Source organism: Pan paniscus, chromosome 8 (assembly GCF_029289425.2).
Source record: "Pan paniscus chromosome 8, NHGRI_mPanPan1-v2.0_pri, whole genome shotgun sequence".
NCBI classification, from domain to species: domain Eukaryota; kingdom Metazoa; phylum Chordata; class Mammalia; order Primates; family Hominidae; genus Pan; species Pan paniscus.
In genome coordinates, this window is record NC_073257.2 from 108,196,139 (window position 1) to 108,215,527 (window position 19,389).

Genomic DNA, 19,389 nt, shown 5'->3' on the forward strand with positions numbered 1-19,389 from the left:
ACTTGTTTTCAAATTTTTAAAACTTAATAAGCATACGCAAAATGTGCTCAACAGAAAAGGAATTTTAGAGCCACCTTTCCCTCAGGGCTGGGAGCATTTGTAATACTGTGTGTGGAGGGCTCCAGCGCAGGGAACCATGATTGACAGCAGCCACCATGTGATGGATGGATGACCAGATTGATGTATTGATAAGGCCAGGCTTGCAGAAGAGAACTCTGAAGAGCAGGTTTTTCTGGTTCCAACAAATTAAATCACAGTCACATTTTTCTTCAATTAGTGACACATATCTGTTTTCACTTTCTCCCAATCCTTCTGCTGGTCCCATGGATGCCCCCTCCCCCTTAAGCCCCCACTCATTGTCCCCACCCCTTGTCATCTGGACACTTTTCCTTCCCCTGTGATAATGGAGTCATCATCCCATGTCCTTTCTTGCAAACTTGACAGGGTATTAGAGGCGTCTTCTTCCTCCTAGGCTTCTGTTGCCTTTGAAGTGAGGTAGAGCATTTGTCTATGGGATGGGGAAGAGTGAGTGTCCAGATTCCAGTTGCACCTCTCGATTGCAGACGGTTTCTACTGCATCTCCCAAGGGGAAACACAAGTCACCATCATGAATTTACACTTTGTTCTCAATTGCCCACTCCAACCTATCTAGAGTCACATGAGCATGAGAAATGAATGTTGTCTCATTCAATCTTTATAATCCCTTGGGCACAGATGAGAAAAAGGCTTTGGAGAGGTTAAATAACTATTAATAAGAAGAGGGATTGTGATTCGATCACTGCATTAACTGACTCTCACCATTGTTCTGTACTGTCCACAAAACTTTGCTATAAATTATAAAACAAAAGTTTAACTAGGTAATCATTATATATACAAGATTCTAAATAAGCTAATTCACTCTCCCTATGGTTTCCTATTTTCTACCTCCTTCCAGATCATTCTTCCAGGTGCGGCCTCAGCTCCCTCTCCCTCGAAACCCAGTGGATGATTGTAACTTCCCGGTCACCTCTTCCTTTCCTACCAACCCCCCACTGCCACTCAGATGCTGTCAGAAAACACATTTAAGCAAACTAAAAATAGCAAACCCAGAATACTCCCCAGCAAGGAGAAAGAAGCTAATCATCTTCAAAGAAGCTGAAAGGATTTCAAGAATGGTGAAACATTCACAAATCTAGAATTGTGTTGTATAAGTTAACTGGCAATGCTGTACCACCTTGTAAAAATTCAGATAACAACTCATGTGCCTGTAGTCCTGTACAGTTTACAAAGCACCAATGCACTTTAACTGCACAGCATATTATGGCATAGATGCCATTATTAGGTCCATTTTTACAGAGGCGAAAGCTGAGGCACACAGCAGTTGCATGACTTCCCCACAATTAGTGAATATGAGAAGTGAAGTCAGGTTTTCTAACTTAAGAGCCTGTGTTCTTTCCACTCTCCCACACAGCTATTTGTTGAATTGAATTTTCAGATCAATGCACTTTTATTTCTTCTTTTTCCAAATAACAACAGATACAATTCAGAAAGAGCTAAGAGCCTCCTCTAACATTCTGCAGCTTAGACATCCTCCTGCTGCCAAATTTAGAAGTTATGGACCTTCGTGTATTCTTTCAAAAGTTAACTAGGTTTTAAATAAGTGGAGAAAATATGGATTATTTAATAAAAGAATCTAGGACAAGTAGGAAGCTACTTGGGGGAAGAGAAACTTGGATCCAATACCTCACTTGTTACACAAAAATAAATTCCAGTGGATTAAAGATTTAAATGTGAAAATAAATCCCTAAAAAACCTAGAAGAGAACATCATTCCCATCCCTCACCATCCCACTCCACTCCATCCCACCCGCTGCTGCTTAGGGTTTAGAATCTCTGAGTGGGAAAGGGCTAAGTATGACACAAACAGAGAAGCCATAAAGAATAAGATTGATATATTTGACTACATTTAAAAGATCTGCATGTTTAAAAGTCACCACCATTAACCAAGTCAGAAATCAGAAAACAAATCGGGGGAAGTATTTGAAACCTATACGCAGGAAGAAGACTAATTTTGTCATATATAAGCAAATCACACAAATCAATAAGGAAACACACACACCCAATAAAAAATAAGCAAAAGATAGAAAGGATGGTTTATAGAAATACTCGTAGCCCTCAAATAGATGAAAAGATGCACAACCTCACTCATATTGAAGAAAAAGCAAATGAAAACTCCACTGGGATAGCTTCTTCTACATTTCATATTTGCAAGCAACCCAAAGTTTGACAGTACACCATGTGTGATGAGCGTGAGACAACGGGCCCATCACCTCTCCGGTGTGTAATCTGAGTGTAAACTGGTACATTGTCAATGGAGAGCAATTTGCAGATTGGCAATAGCTATACAAATTTAAATGCACATATAGAGGATTTAAGCAAATTATCTGTCATCAAAATGCCATCAAGTGTAAATGATAGAACTTGGATTTGACTCCAAACCCCATGCTATTGGCACAGTCCAGAGCTGGAAGACTACACAACCAGAGCAGCCTCTACCTACACATTAAACAGCTATATAATATGTACCTATGAATGCAAGTAACATTTTCCATTTTTAATATTTAAATTTTTCTATAGATTTAGGGGGTGTAAGTGTTGTTTTGTTACATGGATATAATAGTTATAAAAAGCCCAGGCTTTTAGTGTAGCCATTACCTGAATAGTATATATTGTACTCATTCAGTAATTTTATAATATCTCCCCCTCTGTCCCACACCCTTCCAAGTATCCAATGTCTATTATTCCACTCTTTAGGTCCATGTGTACACAAGATTTAGCTCCCACTTATAAGTGAGAACATGCAGTATCTGACTTTCTGTTTCTGAGTTATTCACTTAAGATAGTGGCTTCCAGTTCCATCCATGTTGCTGCAAGAGACATAATTTCATTCTTTTTTTCATGGCTGAGTAGTACTCCATTGTATATATTATATATATCACATTTTCTTTAACCAATCATCCATTGATGAACACTTAGGTTGATTTCATATCTTTCCTGTTGTGAATAGTTCTGCAACAAACATACCATTGTAACACATTCAATTTTTAAAAACAGACTTTTTTTTAGAGCAGTTTTAGGTTCACAGCAAAATTGAGCAGAAGGTAAAGAGATATCTCACACACCTTGTGCCCTTACAAATGCATAGCCTCCCCCATTCCCAACGTCCCCCACCAGAGTGGTACATTTGTTACAATCGGTGAACCTACGCTGATACATCATTGCCACCCAAATTCTGTAGTTTACACAGGAGGGTTCGCTTTTGGTGTTGTATGCTCTGTGGGTTTGGGTAAACGTATAATGACCATTATAAGTGTCATACAGAGTAGCTTCACTGCCCTAAACATCCCCTGTGCTCTGCCTACGCATCCCTCAACTTCTTTAATTTTCATGATAAAATTGGAAGAAAAGTGTTTATTATGTATGTTTTATGTATGAAGAGACTGCAGCTCAGAGAGGTTAAGTTTATTGCCCACAGCCACATAGCTGCTAAGTGGCAAAACCAGGCTCAAAGCCAGGGCTAGCCTTTCTTTCTACAGAACTGCTGCCTCCAACAGCTGCCTCTGCCCTGAGCATGCTGCCCTCTAGAATCCGAAAAGCTCTGTAGGTGGAGGGACTTGTGTTACAAGATGCTGGTCCTCAAGATTTGTTGGTCAAATGAATGAATGGTGTAATTCTGATGTTTGCCTTTGCAGATAAAGAGAATGCTGCCTTTTTTCTGCACAAAGAAAAACCATTACAAAGCAGAAAACAAAGCAGTGAAGGCTAAAAGGAATATTAAAATTTTCTGAAATAAAGTTAGTTATTCACAGTAAAATACTCCAGACTTTCTCCAACAGGGCCTTTGCTTTATAACCCAGAGGACTTTTAGGATAGAAAATACTGACACCAAATGGTGACAAGTAGAACTCCCATGTCTGGGACAATAGAAACATCTGAAATGAACTCTGCTCTGTCTGGCCGGCTCACTGAATGACTGCACTAGTTCCCAGAAAAATTGTCTTGTCAACAGCGCTCAACAAGTTTCATTTTGCCGCATTTCCCACACTTGTATGTCAGGATTTGCTCCCAAGAAGCCGGTATTCCTTCTCTGCCACCAGAATCCCAGAACACGCCAGGTGCAGCCCACTGTTGGCTGCACTCTTAAGTCCTAGTTTTCTCTGCCTTGGTCTACAGTGCGTGAATGTGCATATCCACATATGCACATGCAAATGGATGTATGCATGTGTATATTCATAAACTCATGTTTCAGGGTCCAAAATCCCTTACCTTTCCTTATGTATATAGAGAAAATGTGAGCTTTGTTATTTTGTCTATAGAAGAGCTGATTTACTTTCTTCTTGCTGGGATGTGGGAAAAGAACTAAAGCTTAGTTCCATCTTGCCATTTCAGTCCAATCCGATAGTTTTAACTGTCCCATCAGATAATTCAGTTTTCTTCGCTTTGATAACTTCAGGAAATGTAATATCTTTCAAAGTTCTGTCCCTTCCCTTCAAGATGGTATCCGGGTACATGGGAGACGCATGTGGCTATTTGTCTTTGTGGCATTGTAGAACACTGTCTCATGGGTTGGCTGGTGAAGTGGAGCTGGTACTCAACAGGGAGGAAATACCTTCCAATGCCCTGCTTTCTGCCATCTGGCAAGGGCTTTGTGGTGCAAGTTTGAGTTGTCCAGACTATAGAGGAAAATGCCCCACCAATTAAAAGTAGTTGTTTCATTTAACAAACCCAAATATCAATAGAGAGTAGGGAAGGAGTCTATGCCTCTCTATCTTTTTAGCTTTACATGAAGGAGGACAACTGGAGTTATCCATCTCAGCCGTGCTCAACAAATATTCTAAACCAGTGGTTTTTCAAGGTCAGTGGCACAGGAGGATAACTATGGAGTTTGTAAAAAACATGAATACTCACCCCCACCCCCACCCTTTGGGATTCAGATTCTATTAGTGTGCAATGGAGCCTGTTCACTGATATTTTTAAAACTCAGGTAGTTTATTGTGTAGCCAGGGTTGTGAACCAAAGTTCTACACAGAGAACAAATATTTATATAACAATGTATTCATGTAACAGGCAAACTGGTTTTTTGTTTGTTTGTTTTTGCTTTGTATCCATTGCTCTGGGCTGAATGTTTGTTTCATCCACAAATTCACATGTTTTTGCCTTAATCCCTCATTTAAGATTAGGTGTATTTGGAGTTATACCTTTGGGAGTAATTAGGACATGAGTGTGGAGCCCTCCTGAACGGGATTAGTGCCCTTAAAGGAAGAAACACGAGAGAGATGATCTCGTTCCCCACCATGTGAGGATACAGCAAGAAGGTGGCCATCTGCAAACCAGAGCTAGTGCCCTCACCAGGAAACTTTTCAGCTGGCACCTTGATGTTGGATTTCCCAGACTCTAGAATGGAGAGAAATAAACTTCTCTGGTAATTTTGTTACAGCATCCCGAAGTGACTAAGACACCCTGGTGATCTGGGAGACTCCAATGTGTGGAATTTACCTAGTTTTCCTCTAAGAGCTGCCAGCCTCCTCTTGGATTTTCCTGGCACTCTTCCCCTTCTCTCCCTGTGCCCTCCTCCTAAGTTATCTAAGGCAAACCTCTTCCTCCAGTAGAAGTTCTTTCTGTTGGACACTCTTCTGCCCTTTCTAATAGAGCTGAGATTTACTAGTAGTACATAGGTTTACTTCCTCTGAGAATAACTAACCTGCTCTCTCAGAAGCTTTGGAAAGGAGCTAGGCCCTTTTTCACCAAGTTAAAACATTTCAGTTAAATATAATCACACCATTTAGCACCTAATTATAAACTATTACCTCCACAATTTAAAAATATTGAATATGAGATTTTGTTATTTTTAAAAAGTAAACAATTACACACAGAGCTTTATAAAAAAAGATTACTATGTTGAAAGTGAGTTCCTACTTCCCCCTACCCCCATCAAATTATTCTCTCTGAGAAACACACGTTTAAAATAAATCTCAAATTCGTTGCATTGAGAGCTGAGTTTGGTACCAAATTCACGATGTGACATTGTTTCTGCTGGGCCGTTGAACCCCTTTTCCTCCCAGGTGGTGATGAAAGACTTTCACTTCCTGGCAAAGAATAAGAGAGGGTTTTGGCTGCATCCCCAGCAAAACCAGCTTTAGATAAATGGTTTGGCACAAACACTTGTGGGCCTGAGTTCTCCCCTTCTATGCATTAGGGGTGTGTCACTGACAGAATTCTCACTGGTCTCTCTGGATGGAAGAGGAATGGTGTTCACGGCCTATACTTTGGGCTGTCATCTATGTACAAAGACATGTGCTAAGCCCTCTAAGACATACAAAGAAGGTTACACTCTAAATGGGAAGACGAGCCATACTTGTCTACATAAAGGAAGGTGGTCAGGGGCAGAAGGTAATTGAAACAGGGTAAGTATCAACAATGTGTTATTAAGGTGAGTTCCCAGGAAGCCAGCCCTGAGATGGGAATTTGTGTGCAGAAGTCTATTGGGGATGCCCTTGGGATCATCATCTATGGGAGCATGAAGGAGTAGATTGGGCAGAGAAAGAGTTGAACCACTATTTGATTGTAGTACAGATCTCAGCCAATCTAATAGGATGCTCTAGAGTTAGGCTGGCCCTTCAGAGTTGTCACCCCTTGAAATGAGATGACCTGACCTTTGTAACCTTCCCCCGATCATTGACCAATAAGTGGAGGGGTCTGTCCTTAGGCAAGTTTCTCTCTTTGTCAGTGAGCCATCAGCTCTGCCATTGTCAGTAGCAAAAGGAATGGTGACTCCATCCTGAAGGGGTCTCTGGGCAGCTCACCACAGCATCCACTACAGAGGGAGATCTGTGACCTTGAAGATAAATGTGTTTTTGTTGTTGTTGTTTTGCTTTTTTTTCTTTGAGACGGAGTCTTGCTCTGTTGCTCAGGCTGGAGTACAGCAGTGCGATCTCGGCTTAGTGCAAGGTCTGCCTCCCAGGTTCAAGTGATTCTCCTGCCTCAGCCTCCTGAGTAGCTGAGATTACAGGTGTGTGCCACTATGCTCAGCTAATTTTTGTATTTTTAGTAGAGACAGGGTTTCACCATGTAGGTCAGGCTGGTCTCAAACTCCTGACCTCAGTTGATCCTCCTGCCTCGGCCTCCCAAAGTGCTGGGATTACAGGTGTAAGCCGCTGTGCCTGGGCCAAGGATAAATGTTTATAGCACGAGGGAAAAAGGTACATTACTAAGGCACTGGGAGTAACTGGGGAATCTGAAGTGTATTGTTATGATCAGTCTCTATTTGCTATTCATTTCACTCTGATAAGACCATCTCAATCCCCTAGTGTTATAAACACTACAAATACTACTATAGCATAAAATGTCCTCCATAAGATCCAGTAAAGAATAGCTGAAATATTTAGCTGACTCTTTTCAAACCGTAAAGGTCAAACACATTTCAAGTTTAGTTTAATTCTATTTTACAGTTTTGGTTTTATAACCCAAAACTATTGTTTTCCAATTCACTGTCTAAATAATTGTGAGATTCTGTCTGTCTCTCTCTTTATTTATTTATTTATGAAATCAGATCTGGCTCTGTTGCCCAGGCTGGAGTGCAATGGCACAGTCATGGCTCATTATAGCCTCAACCTTCTGGGTTCAAGCAATCCTCCTGCTTCAGCCTTCTGAGTAGCTGCGAAGACAGGCGTGCACCACCACACTCAACTAATTTTTTTACTTTTATTTTTGTAGAGATGGGGTCCTGTTTTGTTGCCCAGGCTGGTCTCGAACTCCTGGTCTCAAATGATCCTCCTACCTCAGCCTCTCAAAATGCTGGGATTATAGGCATGAGCCTGGCCTCAATTTTTTTTTTAAGGTAGTCTTTTTTTTTTCCCAGTAGTTTTTGGGGAACAAGTGGTGTTTGTTCCCCAAACACCACTTTACAGGATAAGTTGTTTAGGTGTGATTTCTGAGATTTTTGATGTACCCATCCTCTCTCCTTTTACAATGATTTCTTTATGATGTGCCTCCTTGGTCTGGCACATTTATGCCTGTTTCCATCGCTACCATCATTAGTTTCTTTCAGATCTTTGCTAAAATGTCACCTCCTCAATAAAGCCTAATTGGATAATCTTAGACTGCCATCCCAACCCTGGCATGTGCTGTCCCCTTTATTTCTCTCTACAGCATTTATCACCATCTGGCCTGCTTGAGATTCTTGAATAATTTTATTTATTGTCTGTTTTCTTCTAGTAACAGACAAGTATGTAAATCCCATGAGGCAGGGGTTGTTTTATTCACTCTGTATTATTAATGCCTAGAAGTGCCTGGCACATAGTAGGCACACAGTCAATATGCATTGAATGAATGAATGGTCCCAGCTGAGGCTTCCACGGTTCTCTTCTGGCCATTTGCAATAGTGACCCAGCTGGAGTAGCAGCTTCAGCTCTCTGCACCTTCCAGGCATCCCGTTTTGGACCACGGTATATACACATCACTGCAGGGCTGCCTTCTGTGGCCCTGCCTCGGGCCTGCCACTGTCCTGCTCAGAAGCTCCCATGACTTCTTAGTGCCAACTCAGGCTCTGGGTGGTCTCCGAGGTCTGCTCCAAACCTAACTTCTCTCCTTTTCCCCCATCTGCTCAAATCCTTCCAGCCCTCCTGGCCCCTGACAGGCTCCCTCTCATGTGAGTGCCCTTCCTGCCACCCTTTCCTGCCCTCCTCTGAATTCCTCCAGCAGATGAGTGTAAGGGGGCAAGTTAAACATCTTCCAGGGCCTTCTGAAGAATGTGAGGATAAATGGTAAAGCATTTCACAAAGCCTAACATCTTTAGAGATGACTATTATTACCAGTGTGTCATGATAGTATTATTGTATCATAAACTTCTCAATTCAGTAATAGATGTCTGGAAGGTTGGAGCTAAAGCATCAAGCCACATTCTCCAGTTTACCAGTAATAAAGCTGATCTTGTGACTCTGGTCACAGTGGTGTGCTGGAGTCAGCTGCTGCCAGCTCACAAGAACCCATGGCTAAATGTTCTGGAACTCTGCGAGCCGGCTGCTAAACATTCACATGCACCCCACTGCCAACTGACCCATGCTTGTTTTGCAGTCAGTTCATAAGCTGCAGGAGAGAAAGATGTGTTTAACTGCTTACCTTAGAGACGTTATCGGTCAAGAAAAAGAATTAAAAGGATCTGGTGACAGAAGTGAAGGAGCAGTTTGGGGAGTGATGATGAGTAGTTCTGTTTCAGGCATTTTGAATAATATTTTTCAGTGGAATGTAAACGGGCCTGGTGCTGAAGAGAGAGAAATGGGCTAGAGATAAAGATTTGGAAGTTATGGGATATTGGCAGGACTGGAGGATTTTACCCCCGGATACCCAGGAGCCATGGCCCCAACCACTGATCCACAGCACAACGTCTATCATCTCACTCAGGCTCTGTTCTCATTCTCTCCAGTGGCCCCAAGTCATATCTTATTATAATTGTCTCCTGATTCCTTCCCTTCTTTCTCCCTCTTCAATTCACCCCATTCATTATTGCCTGATTAATTTCCCTAAGGCACCATTTTGATCACCTTCTGTGTTTGCTTAAACACCTTCAGCAGCTCCTAACTCTTTGCAAATAAAATCCCAACTGTCTTATTCAAATTTGTCCTTGAGGCAAATCCCTGTACTTTCTCCCCTCCATGCCTGATATTCATGCTGTCACCCATAATTTTGTATACAGTTAAGTTTAATAAACATTTTGGAATAAAGACTAGAAGTCACAAATAAGCTGCTGTTGTCCATCAGTTCCATTGTTCTAACTATCACTTCTCACGTTGTAGATGAAGGTGAACCCCTGTTATAACTAAAATATAGAAATTTCTTGTACTTGTTAGGCACCCAACATATATAGCTACCAAATGCTTCTTAATGGCAAGAAACAAATTTTCCAAGGTTTATTTTTCATTCAAGACACTCTACACATGCTCCTAGCAAGGCAGTTCTAAGCTCCAGAAGACACTTGCTGCCAAGAACCAAACACAGCTGTTCAGGCAACAGAGGAAGCTGGTGCTCGGTGAAAAACCAAACCAAAACAAAACTCTGCCCACACATTTGAGGATGGCACAGGTCCCAGATCTACACCTTGAAATGAATAGAAGATACAAGATATTTGATATAAAAGAAAATGAAAGTGCCGGAAACAGAAGTTTTCTCTCTCAAACTGACTTCCTCCAACGTGCACAGAGAATAACAACAGGACTCCTAAGGATAAAAATAGTGTTTGCTGATGGGAAGAGGGCTGCTTCTCCACTGAACCATGGAAAACCTAAAATCCTCCCCATTGTTTCCTGCCCCGTACACTTGTACTCAATAAAGATCTGTAAGAATGATCATGTGGAGACTAAATATTACCCAAAATGGAAAAAATTTAAAAACAATCCCGAACTAAGGGGAGAAGTGGCTGCCTGGGAGCATCAGCATGGAAGCCAGTGAGCAGCTGTGTTCTTTGTTTCCTCATAGCCATCATCACCTGAACAGGCAGGAGCATTGGTCACATCTGCCAGCATCATGGGAGTGGCAGCATGAAAGGGAGGACAGAACAGTGGCCCAGCTCCCATGTGGACCAGGCAGGCAGTTGTCATGCTATCTTATTCATCACTTACAATGTGAAGAAGTTGGCACTATGACTGCTATTTTACATGTTGGAAGCTGCGAACCCCCCATGGGGTAAGGGAATGGCCCAAGCTCATACATCTGGTAAGTAGCAGGTGGTTCAGGCTTGTGTAGCTCCTGAGGCACCAGTACTTCCAGTTGCATTCAAAAGGGTGCTGTAGGTGTTCTACAAAACAAACAAAGAAAAGGTAAGCATGTTGAGAATACAGTGGGCGAACACAGTTTATTACAAACCTTTAATGTTCTAACACACATTGTATAGAGTTTCTCTGGTTTCCCTACACTTAATTCACTGCAGAATTTTTGTTTTGCCTGGAACACTTCATGGGACCAGTGTTCCCATAAATCATTGCAGGACACCCCTCTGGTCTCATTAGAGTCTTAGGTCTGTTTTATTTTTTTGTCTTGTTTTGTTTTCTTTTTTGAGACAGGGTCTCACTCTGTTACCCAGGCTGGAGAGCAGTGGCATGAACAGGGCTCTTTGCAGCCTCGATCTACTGGGCTCAAGTGATCCTCCTGTGTCAGCTCTTCCTAAGCGGGCTGGCACCACTTTTGGAAGAGTCTAGGGAAAGCAAAAGACCATTGGGAAGGACTGTGACAGGATTACCTACAAAGTATATGGGAACACAGGGAAGGGAAGGGGGAAGAAGGAGAAACCTGCACTATTACAATAGCAATGGACAGTTCTTGGAACTTGCATGCCAGTGGTCTTTGAAGTGCTTTAGTCCTCATAGCCACCTGTAAGATAGAAATCATTCTAACCCCCATTGCAGAGATAAGGGAAATAAAGCAAAGAAAGGTTAGGTTTTGAATTCAGGTAGTCTGGCTCCTAACACCTGTATTCTATTTGTTCATATTGAAGAGTCTTAAATGGAGCAGAATTCTCCACCAAGTAGCATAAACAAATAAACTTTTGTTAAGACACAGATTTGGAGATTATTGACCAATCTAGTAGATCAAGGAGAGTGCTCAACATCTGATGCAAAGAGCTTCAGAAAATTATAGTATAGTAAGAAGAAATCAATTCCTGCTATTGGCAGCAATGCCAAAGAGCATAAGAGAACTCTGTATAGTGTTTTATTATTTTCAAGGCACTTCATGAGCATGATTTAATTTAGTTCCTGAGAAGGCAATGAGACATCTGTGCTCTCAGACCTTATTTCACACCTCCCTTCACCACAGGGGATTGGTTTAACAGACATTAATTGCTGAAAAAGCAAAAAGAGGACATTGAGGTAACTCAGAGAAAGAAACTGCAAGAAGCACACTACACCACTGGGCTGGAGCAACAAAGGGATGGAGCTGGGATTGTTGAAAACTGGAAGTTTGGAGCAGGGCTCCCATGGAGCTGGAACACAGATCTTTAATAAGGAAGTGCTGCCTGTCGTCCCTGGTGCCATAGAATTTCACAGGGAAACCTCTGCAGAGCTGGGACTCAGACCTTTGAGGAGAGGTTGCCTAAGTGGTATTGATACCTCTGAATGGTACAGTAAGACTGGGTCTGGTTGTGCAGAAAAGAAAAAAAGAAAAAGAAAAAAGCTAAAGACTGGAACCAACCACTGCTGTCTGAGTAGAGAACCATTACTGCGAAGACCCTGACCTTTGTAGCAGCAAGCAAACAAAAAAGGTCACCTCTTTCCTCTTATCTAGACTTTCGGTCTCCCTCTGGTATCACCATTGGCAGAGCCTGACATAAAGTCAGCCGGCAAATGAGAAAGAGAATTTGCTCAGTCCCAGCCTCAACCTCATGGAATCCATCAGAAAAAAGGTAGATTTGCAGCTGAGAGATGATAGCCTGATAACCAGACAGGCATCAGTACATTTGAAATTTTTGTTGGTAATCTTTTCAATACCAGTGACTCAAAGCAAATTAAAATGTGACATTGGTTAATATGATATTTTGATGATTTAGTAGTTTCACAAAACATATATATCCGATTTCAGATTGAACTGGAATGTCTCTAAAAACAAAACATAAATTACTACGAACTGACATTTATTGAAAGTGCTACCTTTGTGTCAAGCACTCTGCCCAGCAGGTTATGTGGGATATCTCAGTCCTCATTTTACAGATGGGGTAAAGCTGAGGCTTAAAGAAGTTAAGCAACTTGCTTTGAAGCTTCAGAGCAATAGAGACAGAATTTTTATGGGCAGCCTGACGAAGCCTGAGCTGTTAGCCACATCTCAGTACTACCTCCCCATTCCCTTTACTGCTTAGGTGGTGCACCTTTACTATTAGGTGGCTATACCTTGGGAACGAACACAACAATCCCAGACTCTTGCTAGAATCATTTACTTACTCCCTGCTGCAGCACCATTTGGTAGCTAAGACTGCATTCTAACATGAAGCATTCAGCTCTTCAGTAACCAAACACATAATAGTGAGGGTCAAAATAGACTCTCATCTTCCAGTTGATCTCTAGCAAACAGTCATAGCATCCGGGAATTTCAGGGCTGCATTATAGGCCCTTACCAGATGTCTGAATTCCCTTCTATTACAGCTCAATAAACAGTTATCCAGCATCTGTTTGAATACTTTTCATGACTTGTAACACACAACTGTATAAAGCTGCTCTCTGTATATTTTTAGACAGCTGAGTTACTAAACAGGTCTTACTTGCGGAGAACTGGAATCTATTACTCTACAATTTCCACCTGAAGATTTCTGATTTTGCTTTCTTGAGCAGCACAGAGTGCTTTACCCATGCCTTAAGGCAGCTGTCACATGACTCTTCCCCTAATACGGTTGTGAGGTGCTCACGTGTTTTGGAGATAGCAAAAGTCTCAAATAATATGGCACAGACGGCCAGCCATGGTGGCTCACACCTGTAATCCCAGCACTCTGAGAGGCTGAGGTGGGCTGATCACCTGAGGTCAGGAGTTCAAGACCAGCTTGACCAACATGGTGAAACCCCATCTCTACTAAAAATACAAAAATTAGCCAGGTGTGATGGCGTGCGCCTGTAATCCCAGCTATTCAGGAGGCTGAGGTAGCAGGATTGCTTGAACCCAGGAGGTGGAGGTTGCAGTGAGCTGAGATTGTGTCACTGCACTCTAGCCTGGGCAATAAGAGCGAAACTCCATCTCCAAAAAAAAAAAAAAAAAAAAAAAGGACGAAGGGTGAGCAGAGCTCAGATTGGTTATTGGAGAAGACAATACAGAGGAAGGCTCCTTGGTGGTTAAGAGTAGTCTTTTAAAATCAGACAGATCTGAGTCCAAATCCTAGCTCAATCATTTCTCAGTTGTGAAAATTCAGTAGCTCTGTGACCTTGGGCAAATTGTTTAGCCAAATGAGAAAGGTAGGACCACCTGACAGTGGTATTGTGAGGATCCTGTTAGCTAAGGCTGGTAGGTGCTTGCCTTGGCCGTGTAGTAGCTGCTCAGGAAATGAGATCTATAGAGTGTATTAGTGAAAGACAAATTTAATTTTGCACATAAAGTTATGAAAATGTCTCCTTATGGCAGTGATTCTCATCTAAAAGTCATACCATCCCACTGAAGAAGACCTATTTTAGGGTTTATAACAGACTACTCTCTGGACAACCTTAATCCACTTAAAAAACTAATATATGCATACAGCATTTGGAATCCAAAGAACTGAATTCAAGATATGGCTTGGCCCCTTATTCTGTGATCTTGAATAACTGAGCCTTGGTTCTCTTGTTTATAAAATGTACCTATGTAAGTGAACAGGTGGTAATACCCACCATGAAATACTATGGAGCAGTTAGAAGCAACAGAGCAATTAGAATACGGACCTGGAAAACATAGTTCCAAGTGAAATAAAAAGGTGATTGGCAAAATGAGAAATGTAACAATGCCATTTATGTAAAGTCAAAACAACCACAAGCAGAATATAACACCCATGCAAATCACAGACATCCAGTACAGTGTAATGATTGTCTACAAAAGGAGGAGAATGCAAGTGAGTTGGGAGGTTTAAAGGGGATCAATAAATAAAGACCACAGAAGGGCCTCAGTACATTTAGAAATAAATAACATGCAAACAATGATGCTTCCCTACCTTCCTCACGAGGTTACTCTGAGGAGCTAATGAGATTGTGCGTATGAAAACAAAAGTTAATTGACTGTCTTCATTATGATCTCCATATTGGACAAATGAACTGAACAGAGATAAAAATTCCCCATCACACTTTGGCAGGAAGCTGTTGCCAGGGCAGCACCTGTGAAGCCCTGGCCTGGCTTCAGAGTCTGCTGGTGAGATGACATCAAAACCCTTCGTGTAGGAGGGTGGCAGTCTCCCTCCCTTCTGGAGACACCACCAGATGGGCCAGCCAGAGGCAGCAGCAGCCTCTTCCCATGGATCCACCACGAGCGTCCCACTTGAGCCCTCGGAAGAAGAGACCCCGGCAGACAGGTGCCTTGATGGCCTCCTCTCTTCAAGACATCAAATTTCAAGATTTGGTCATCTTCATTTTGGAGAAGAAAATGGGAACCACCCGCAGAGCGTTCCTCATGGAGCTGGCCCGCAGGAAAGGGTTCAGGGTTGAAAATGAGCTCAGGTAGGACAGCATCGATCTTGCTTTGTAAATAAGCAGAGGCTTTGTGAACAGCTTCTTGGGAACCCAAGGAACCTGTGTTTTCTTCCACATGTGGAAGAGGTGATCTTCCCACTGGGAGAACAGCAGATTTGAAATCAAAGAACAACTAGTTAAGGAAAACGAGATAAGTGGGGACTGAATACAATTATATTGAAACTAGTTGACACCAAAAGATGAGATAAATTTTTTGTTTTTTGCTTTTCACTCCTATGAGATGTGTTATTTAGGGATGATAAGCAGAACACTAATTGGAAAATTTAATGCTGAACCACTCAATTCTATTCTTGACCAATTTGAACAAAGTATCACTGAGTTCAACAAAAAAGTTTTGGCTACTTTGATGCAGAAAGATGATTTGGTTGCTTGGTTCTTACCTATACATCTGGGCGTGCTAAGGCAGCTAGCATCTGTGGTGGGCGAGGATGACTAGCCAGCTTACCACAGGCACCCAGATGTGGCCTTGACCACATTTTTCCAAAGAGTGGTCCTAGTGGGGTTCTTAGAAAGAGAGATGCTAGGTAAAGATGTATTCACTGTTAAGACAGCTCTGTCCAGGGATGACAGACATCACACTGAGTGAGATGTAATCAGAGCCCAGGCAAGGAGGCGATAGAAGCATTTGGACCACCTAGATTGGTTCACTCACTAATCCACTCACCTTGAACAGCAATTATTCTTGTTGTTTTTCTAACTTCTATGTAAGCTCTTCACTGATCTCAAATAGATGAAGAGAAAACAAACAAAATCCAGAAACAAATGGTATTAGAACCTTGACATAAGTGATGGTTCTGGATTAAACTGTTAAGGGGCTTGCAATGAAGGAGTAATGATTTATGCAGTTGACCGCTTTGACTGTGCAAGAAATAAATTGACCACAAATTTTCAGGCAAAACTATAAAAATTTTATGTGAAAGGACATTTTGATTGTATAAATAGTCTTTGATATTTGAAAATAAAACTGACAAGCATGTCATGCAGAAGAAATGTCAGCTTCCAAGTGTTGAGGAGACATATTTCAAAAGTCAATTTTCAGATATGTGAATGTTCGCAACACCGTGATTCATATGACATTGACTTTTCATTCATTTTTTGCTAAAATGCCCCATTCAGAAATTCCTGAATTTCCTATGGCCTTTCTTCCACCTGATTTCTCTTTGCAAGGTCTCCTTTTCTCTCTTGCTGCCTCTTTGTAACCTCCTACAGCCACTCTGAATCTCATTTTCTAACATCCTTTCCAAGAAAATCCTAGATTTCATCTAACTGTTAAGCCTGCCTGATATTACAGACTTACATAGAAGGCTAGAGTTGGAGAAGACAGGAAGATTAGATAGGTAAAGAAGCCAAAAAAATAGATTTTTTTTTTTTTGAGACAGAGTCTTGCTCTGTTGCCCGGGTTGGAGTGCAGTGGCACAATCTCGGCTCACTGCAACCTCCGCCTCCCAGGTGCAAGTGATTCTCCTTCCTCAGCCTCCCAAGTAGCTGGGACTACAGACACGCGCCACCACAATCAGCTAATTTTTGTGTTTTTAGTAGAGACGGGGTTTCACTATGTTGACCAGGATGGTCTCTATCTCCTGACTTTGTAATCCGCCTGCCTTGGCCTCCCAAAGTGCTGAGATTACAGGCATGAGCCACCACGTCTGGCCAAAAATAGATTTTTTGAAAAATAAATTAAAAGCCTTAGCAAATATGGAACTGCTTTTCATGGTAAAGAAATTTGACAAGGGTTAGGCAGGAAGGAAAGAACCAGAAGCACCACTTACTGGAAAGCTCTCCATTGAAACGTCCAACCTTCCAGCAAGGACCCGCTGATTTATTATAGACACAGCAATGAATACATACAAGGCGGCTGAGGCAGGCACTCAGGGAGATGATGGGAGGTAAGTTTCTTCTGTTGGCAGGACAGCTGAAGAGGCAGCTACATGCCCCAGATGCCTGCTGCCAGGGACCAAGCCCAGCTGCTCAGGCGGCGGAGGAAGCTCACTGGTGCATGGTGAGCAAACTGCCGCTGTGCATGTGATGATGGCAAAGTTCCCAGGCTGGTAGTTCAGAAGACACATTAAATACAAATGTGCTCTATGGCGCAAAAATAAACCACAGGAAGTAGAAGTCCTAGGTCTCAAACGGAATTTCTGTGCATAGATATATAGACTTTAATTGGATAGAAAAATAAAAATTATTGTAGGGGACAAATCTCTAGATACGAAATTTAGAAACCTCAAATCCTGGCTCTGAGCCTCCCCAGCCATGGGGTATGGGACAAGGTCCCCTCTCTCCCGATTGATTTTAATATCCTGATAAATGGCCTATCTGATGTGATCACCAAATGAGATAATGCATGTCAATGTGCTTTGATAAATTAAAACAGTTAGACAAATGTAAAGTGTAATTATTTTCTTGTGAATTGCTGGATCCATCGACCTTTACAGCAAAACCCTAAGGAACGGGCTCTCCCTCCACAATATGAACAAGGTCAAATGATATCAACAAATAGAACAAAGACAGGAAGGAAACCCGTCAACATGTTATAACTGGTTTTTTGGGAGTGGGGGTTAGTAGGGAGAGATTATGGCTGTTTTTATTTTCCGGGTTTTCCAATTTTTTTTTTTTTTTTTTTTTTTTTTTTTTTTTTTTTTTTTGAGACGGAGTCTCGCTCTGTCCCAGGCTGGAGTGCAGTGGCACGATCTCGGCTCACTGCAACCTCCACCTCCCAGGTTCAAGCGATACTCCTGCCTAAGCCTCCTGAACAGCTGGGACTACAGGCACGCGTCAGCACGCCCAGATAATCTTTTTTATTTTTAATAGAGTTGGGGTTTCACGATGTTGGCCAGGGTGGTCTCGATCTCTTGACCTCGTGATCCGCCCGCCTTGGCCTCCCAAAATGCTGGGATTACAAGCGTGAGCACCGTGCCTGGCCTCCAATATATTTTTTACAATAAGCATATATATATATGTATGTGTGTGTGTGTATATATATATATAAGCATACATATGTGTGTGTGTGTGCATATATATATATATATATATTTTTTTTTTTTTTTTTTTGAGACAGGGTCTTGTTCTGTCACGCAGGCTGGAGTGCAGTGGTGCCATCTCGGCTCACTGCAACCTCCGTCTCCCAGACTCAACGGATCCTCTCACCTCAGCCTCCCAAGTAGCTGGGACTACAGATGCGGACCACCATGCCCGGCTAATTTTTGTAGAGATGGGGTTCCGCCATGTTGCCCAGGCTGGTCTCGGATTCCTAGCTCCTGCCTTCACCTCCCAAAGGATTACAGGTGTGAGCCACCGTGCCCAGGCTACAATAAGCATGTACTTTAAAAATAAAAATAACAAAGCTGTTTTTTCAGCTGATAGGCAACAGTTTTCATTGTTCCTAACACATTCTTTGGCTGTCAGAAGGATTAAATTAGAGAAGAAACCTGATTCCTGCTTTACCTGGGCCTGAACACACAAATTAGAAATGGTGTACCTCAAAGTGTTGCACTGTCTGGAGCTATTTCATTCTGCAACATGCATGCAACATAATTGGGTGGAGCTTTGCTAACATTTATGCTATATTGCAAAATACGTGCCATTCAATGTGCCATAGGAAGCTGGTCTTAAAACGTAGATAAGGGAAAGTATTAAAACCCTTGAGGCATTTTTGCATATTTATGAAAAGAATACTGAATTTTATTCCATGGCTAACTTCCTAAATTTTAGAGCAATTTGCCACCCGGGTCAAGCTGGAGAAGGATCAGAACCTACTGCTTGTCACTTTCTTATTTCATCCTGAGTTCCAATACATGGAGCTATTTTAAAATTTCATTCTGTTATCAACCCTCCTCCATAAACACATTAGTGTCACTCGAGTCCATGTGACGAGACCACCAAACAGGCATTGTGTGAGCAACAAGGCTGTTTATTTCACCTGGATGCAAGCGAGCTGAGTCTGAAAAGAGAGTCAGCAAAGGGTGGTGGGATTATCATTAGTTCTTACAGGTTTTGGGATAGGCGGTGGAGTTAGGAGCAATGTTTTGTGGGCAGGGGGCGGATCTCAACAAAGTACATTCTTAAAGGTGGGGAGAATTACAAAGAACCTTCTTAAGGGTGGGGGAGATTACAAAATACATTCGTTAGGGTGAGGCAGAAACAAATCACAATGGTGGAATGTCATCAGTTAA

The 19,389-nt window shown here is 42.0% G+C and overlaps 2 protein-coding genes across 2 annotated transcripts in view; one reads left to right on the plus strand and one right to left on the minus strand.

Annotated features, from left to right (window-relative positions):
* The window catches only part of BLNK (B cell linker), a 134,867-nt gene that overhangs the window by 99,905 nt on the left and 15,573 nt on the right, over positions 1 to 19,389 (minus strand). The window lies entirely within an intron of this gene.
* DNTT (DNA nucleotidylexotransferase) overlaps positions 13,242 to 19,389 on the plus strand; it is a 42,998-nt gene continuing 36,850 nt past the window's right edge. Inside the window, exon 1 of the mRNA XM_003825410.4 lies at positions 13,242 to 15,184. Coding sequence (XP_003825458.1) covers positions 14,982 to 15,184 — 203 coding nt within the window. The 5' untranslated portion in view covers positions 13,242 to 14,981. The remainder of the gene's footprint in view (positions 15,185 to 19,389) is intronic.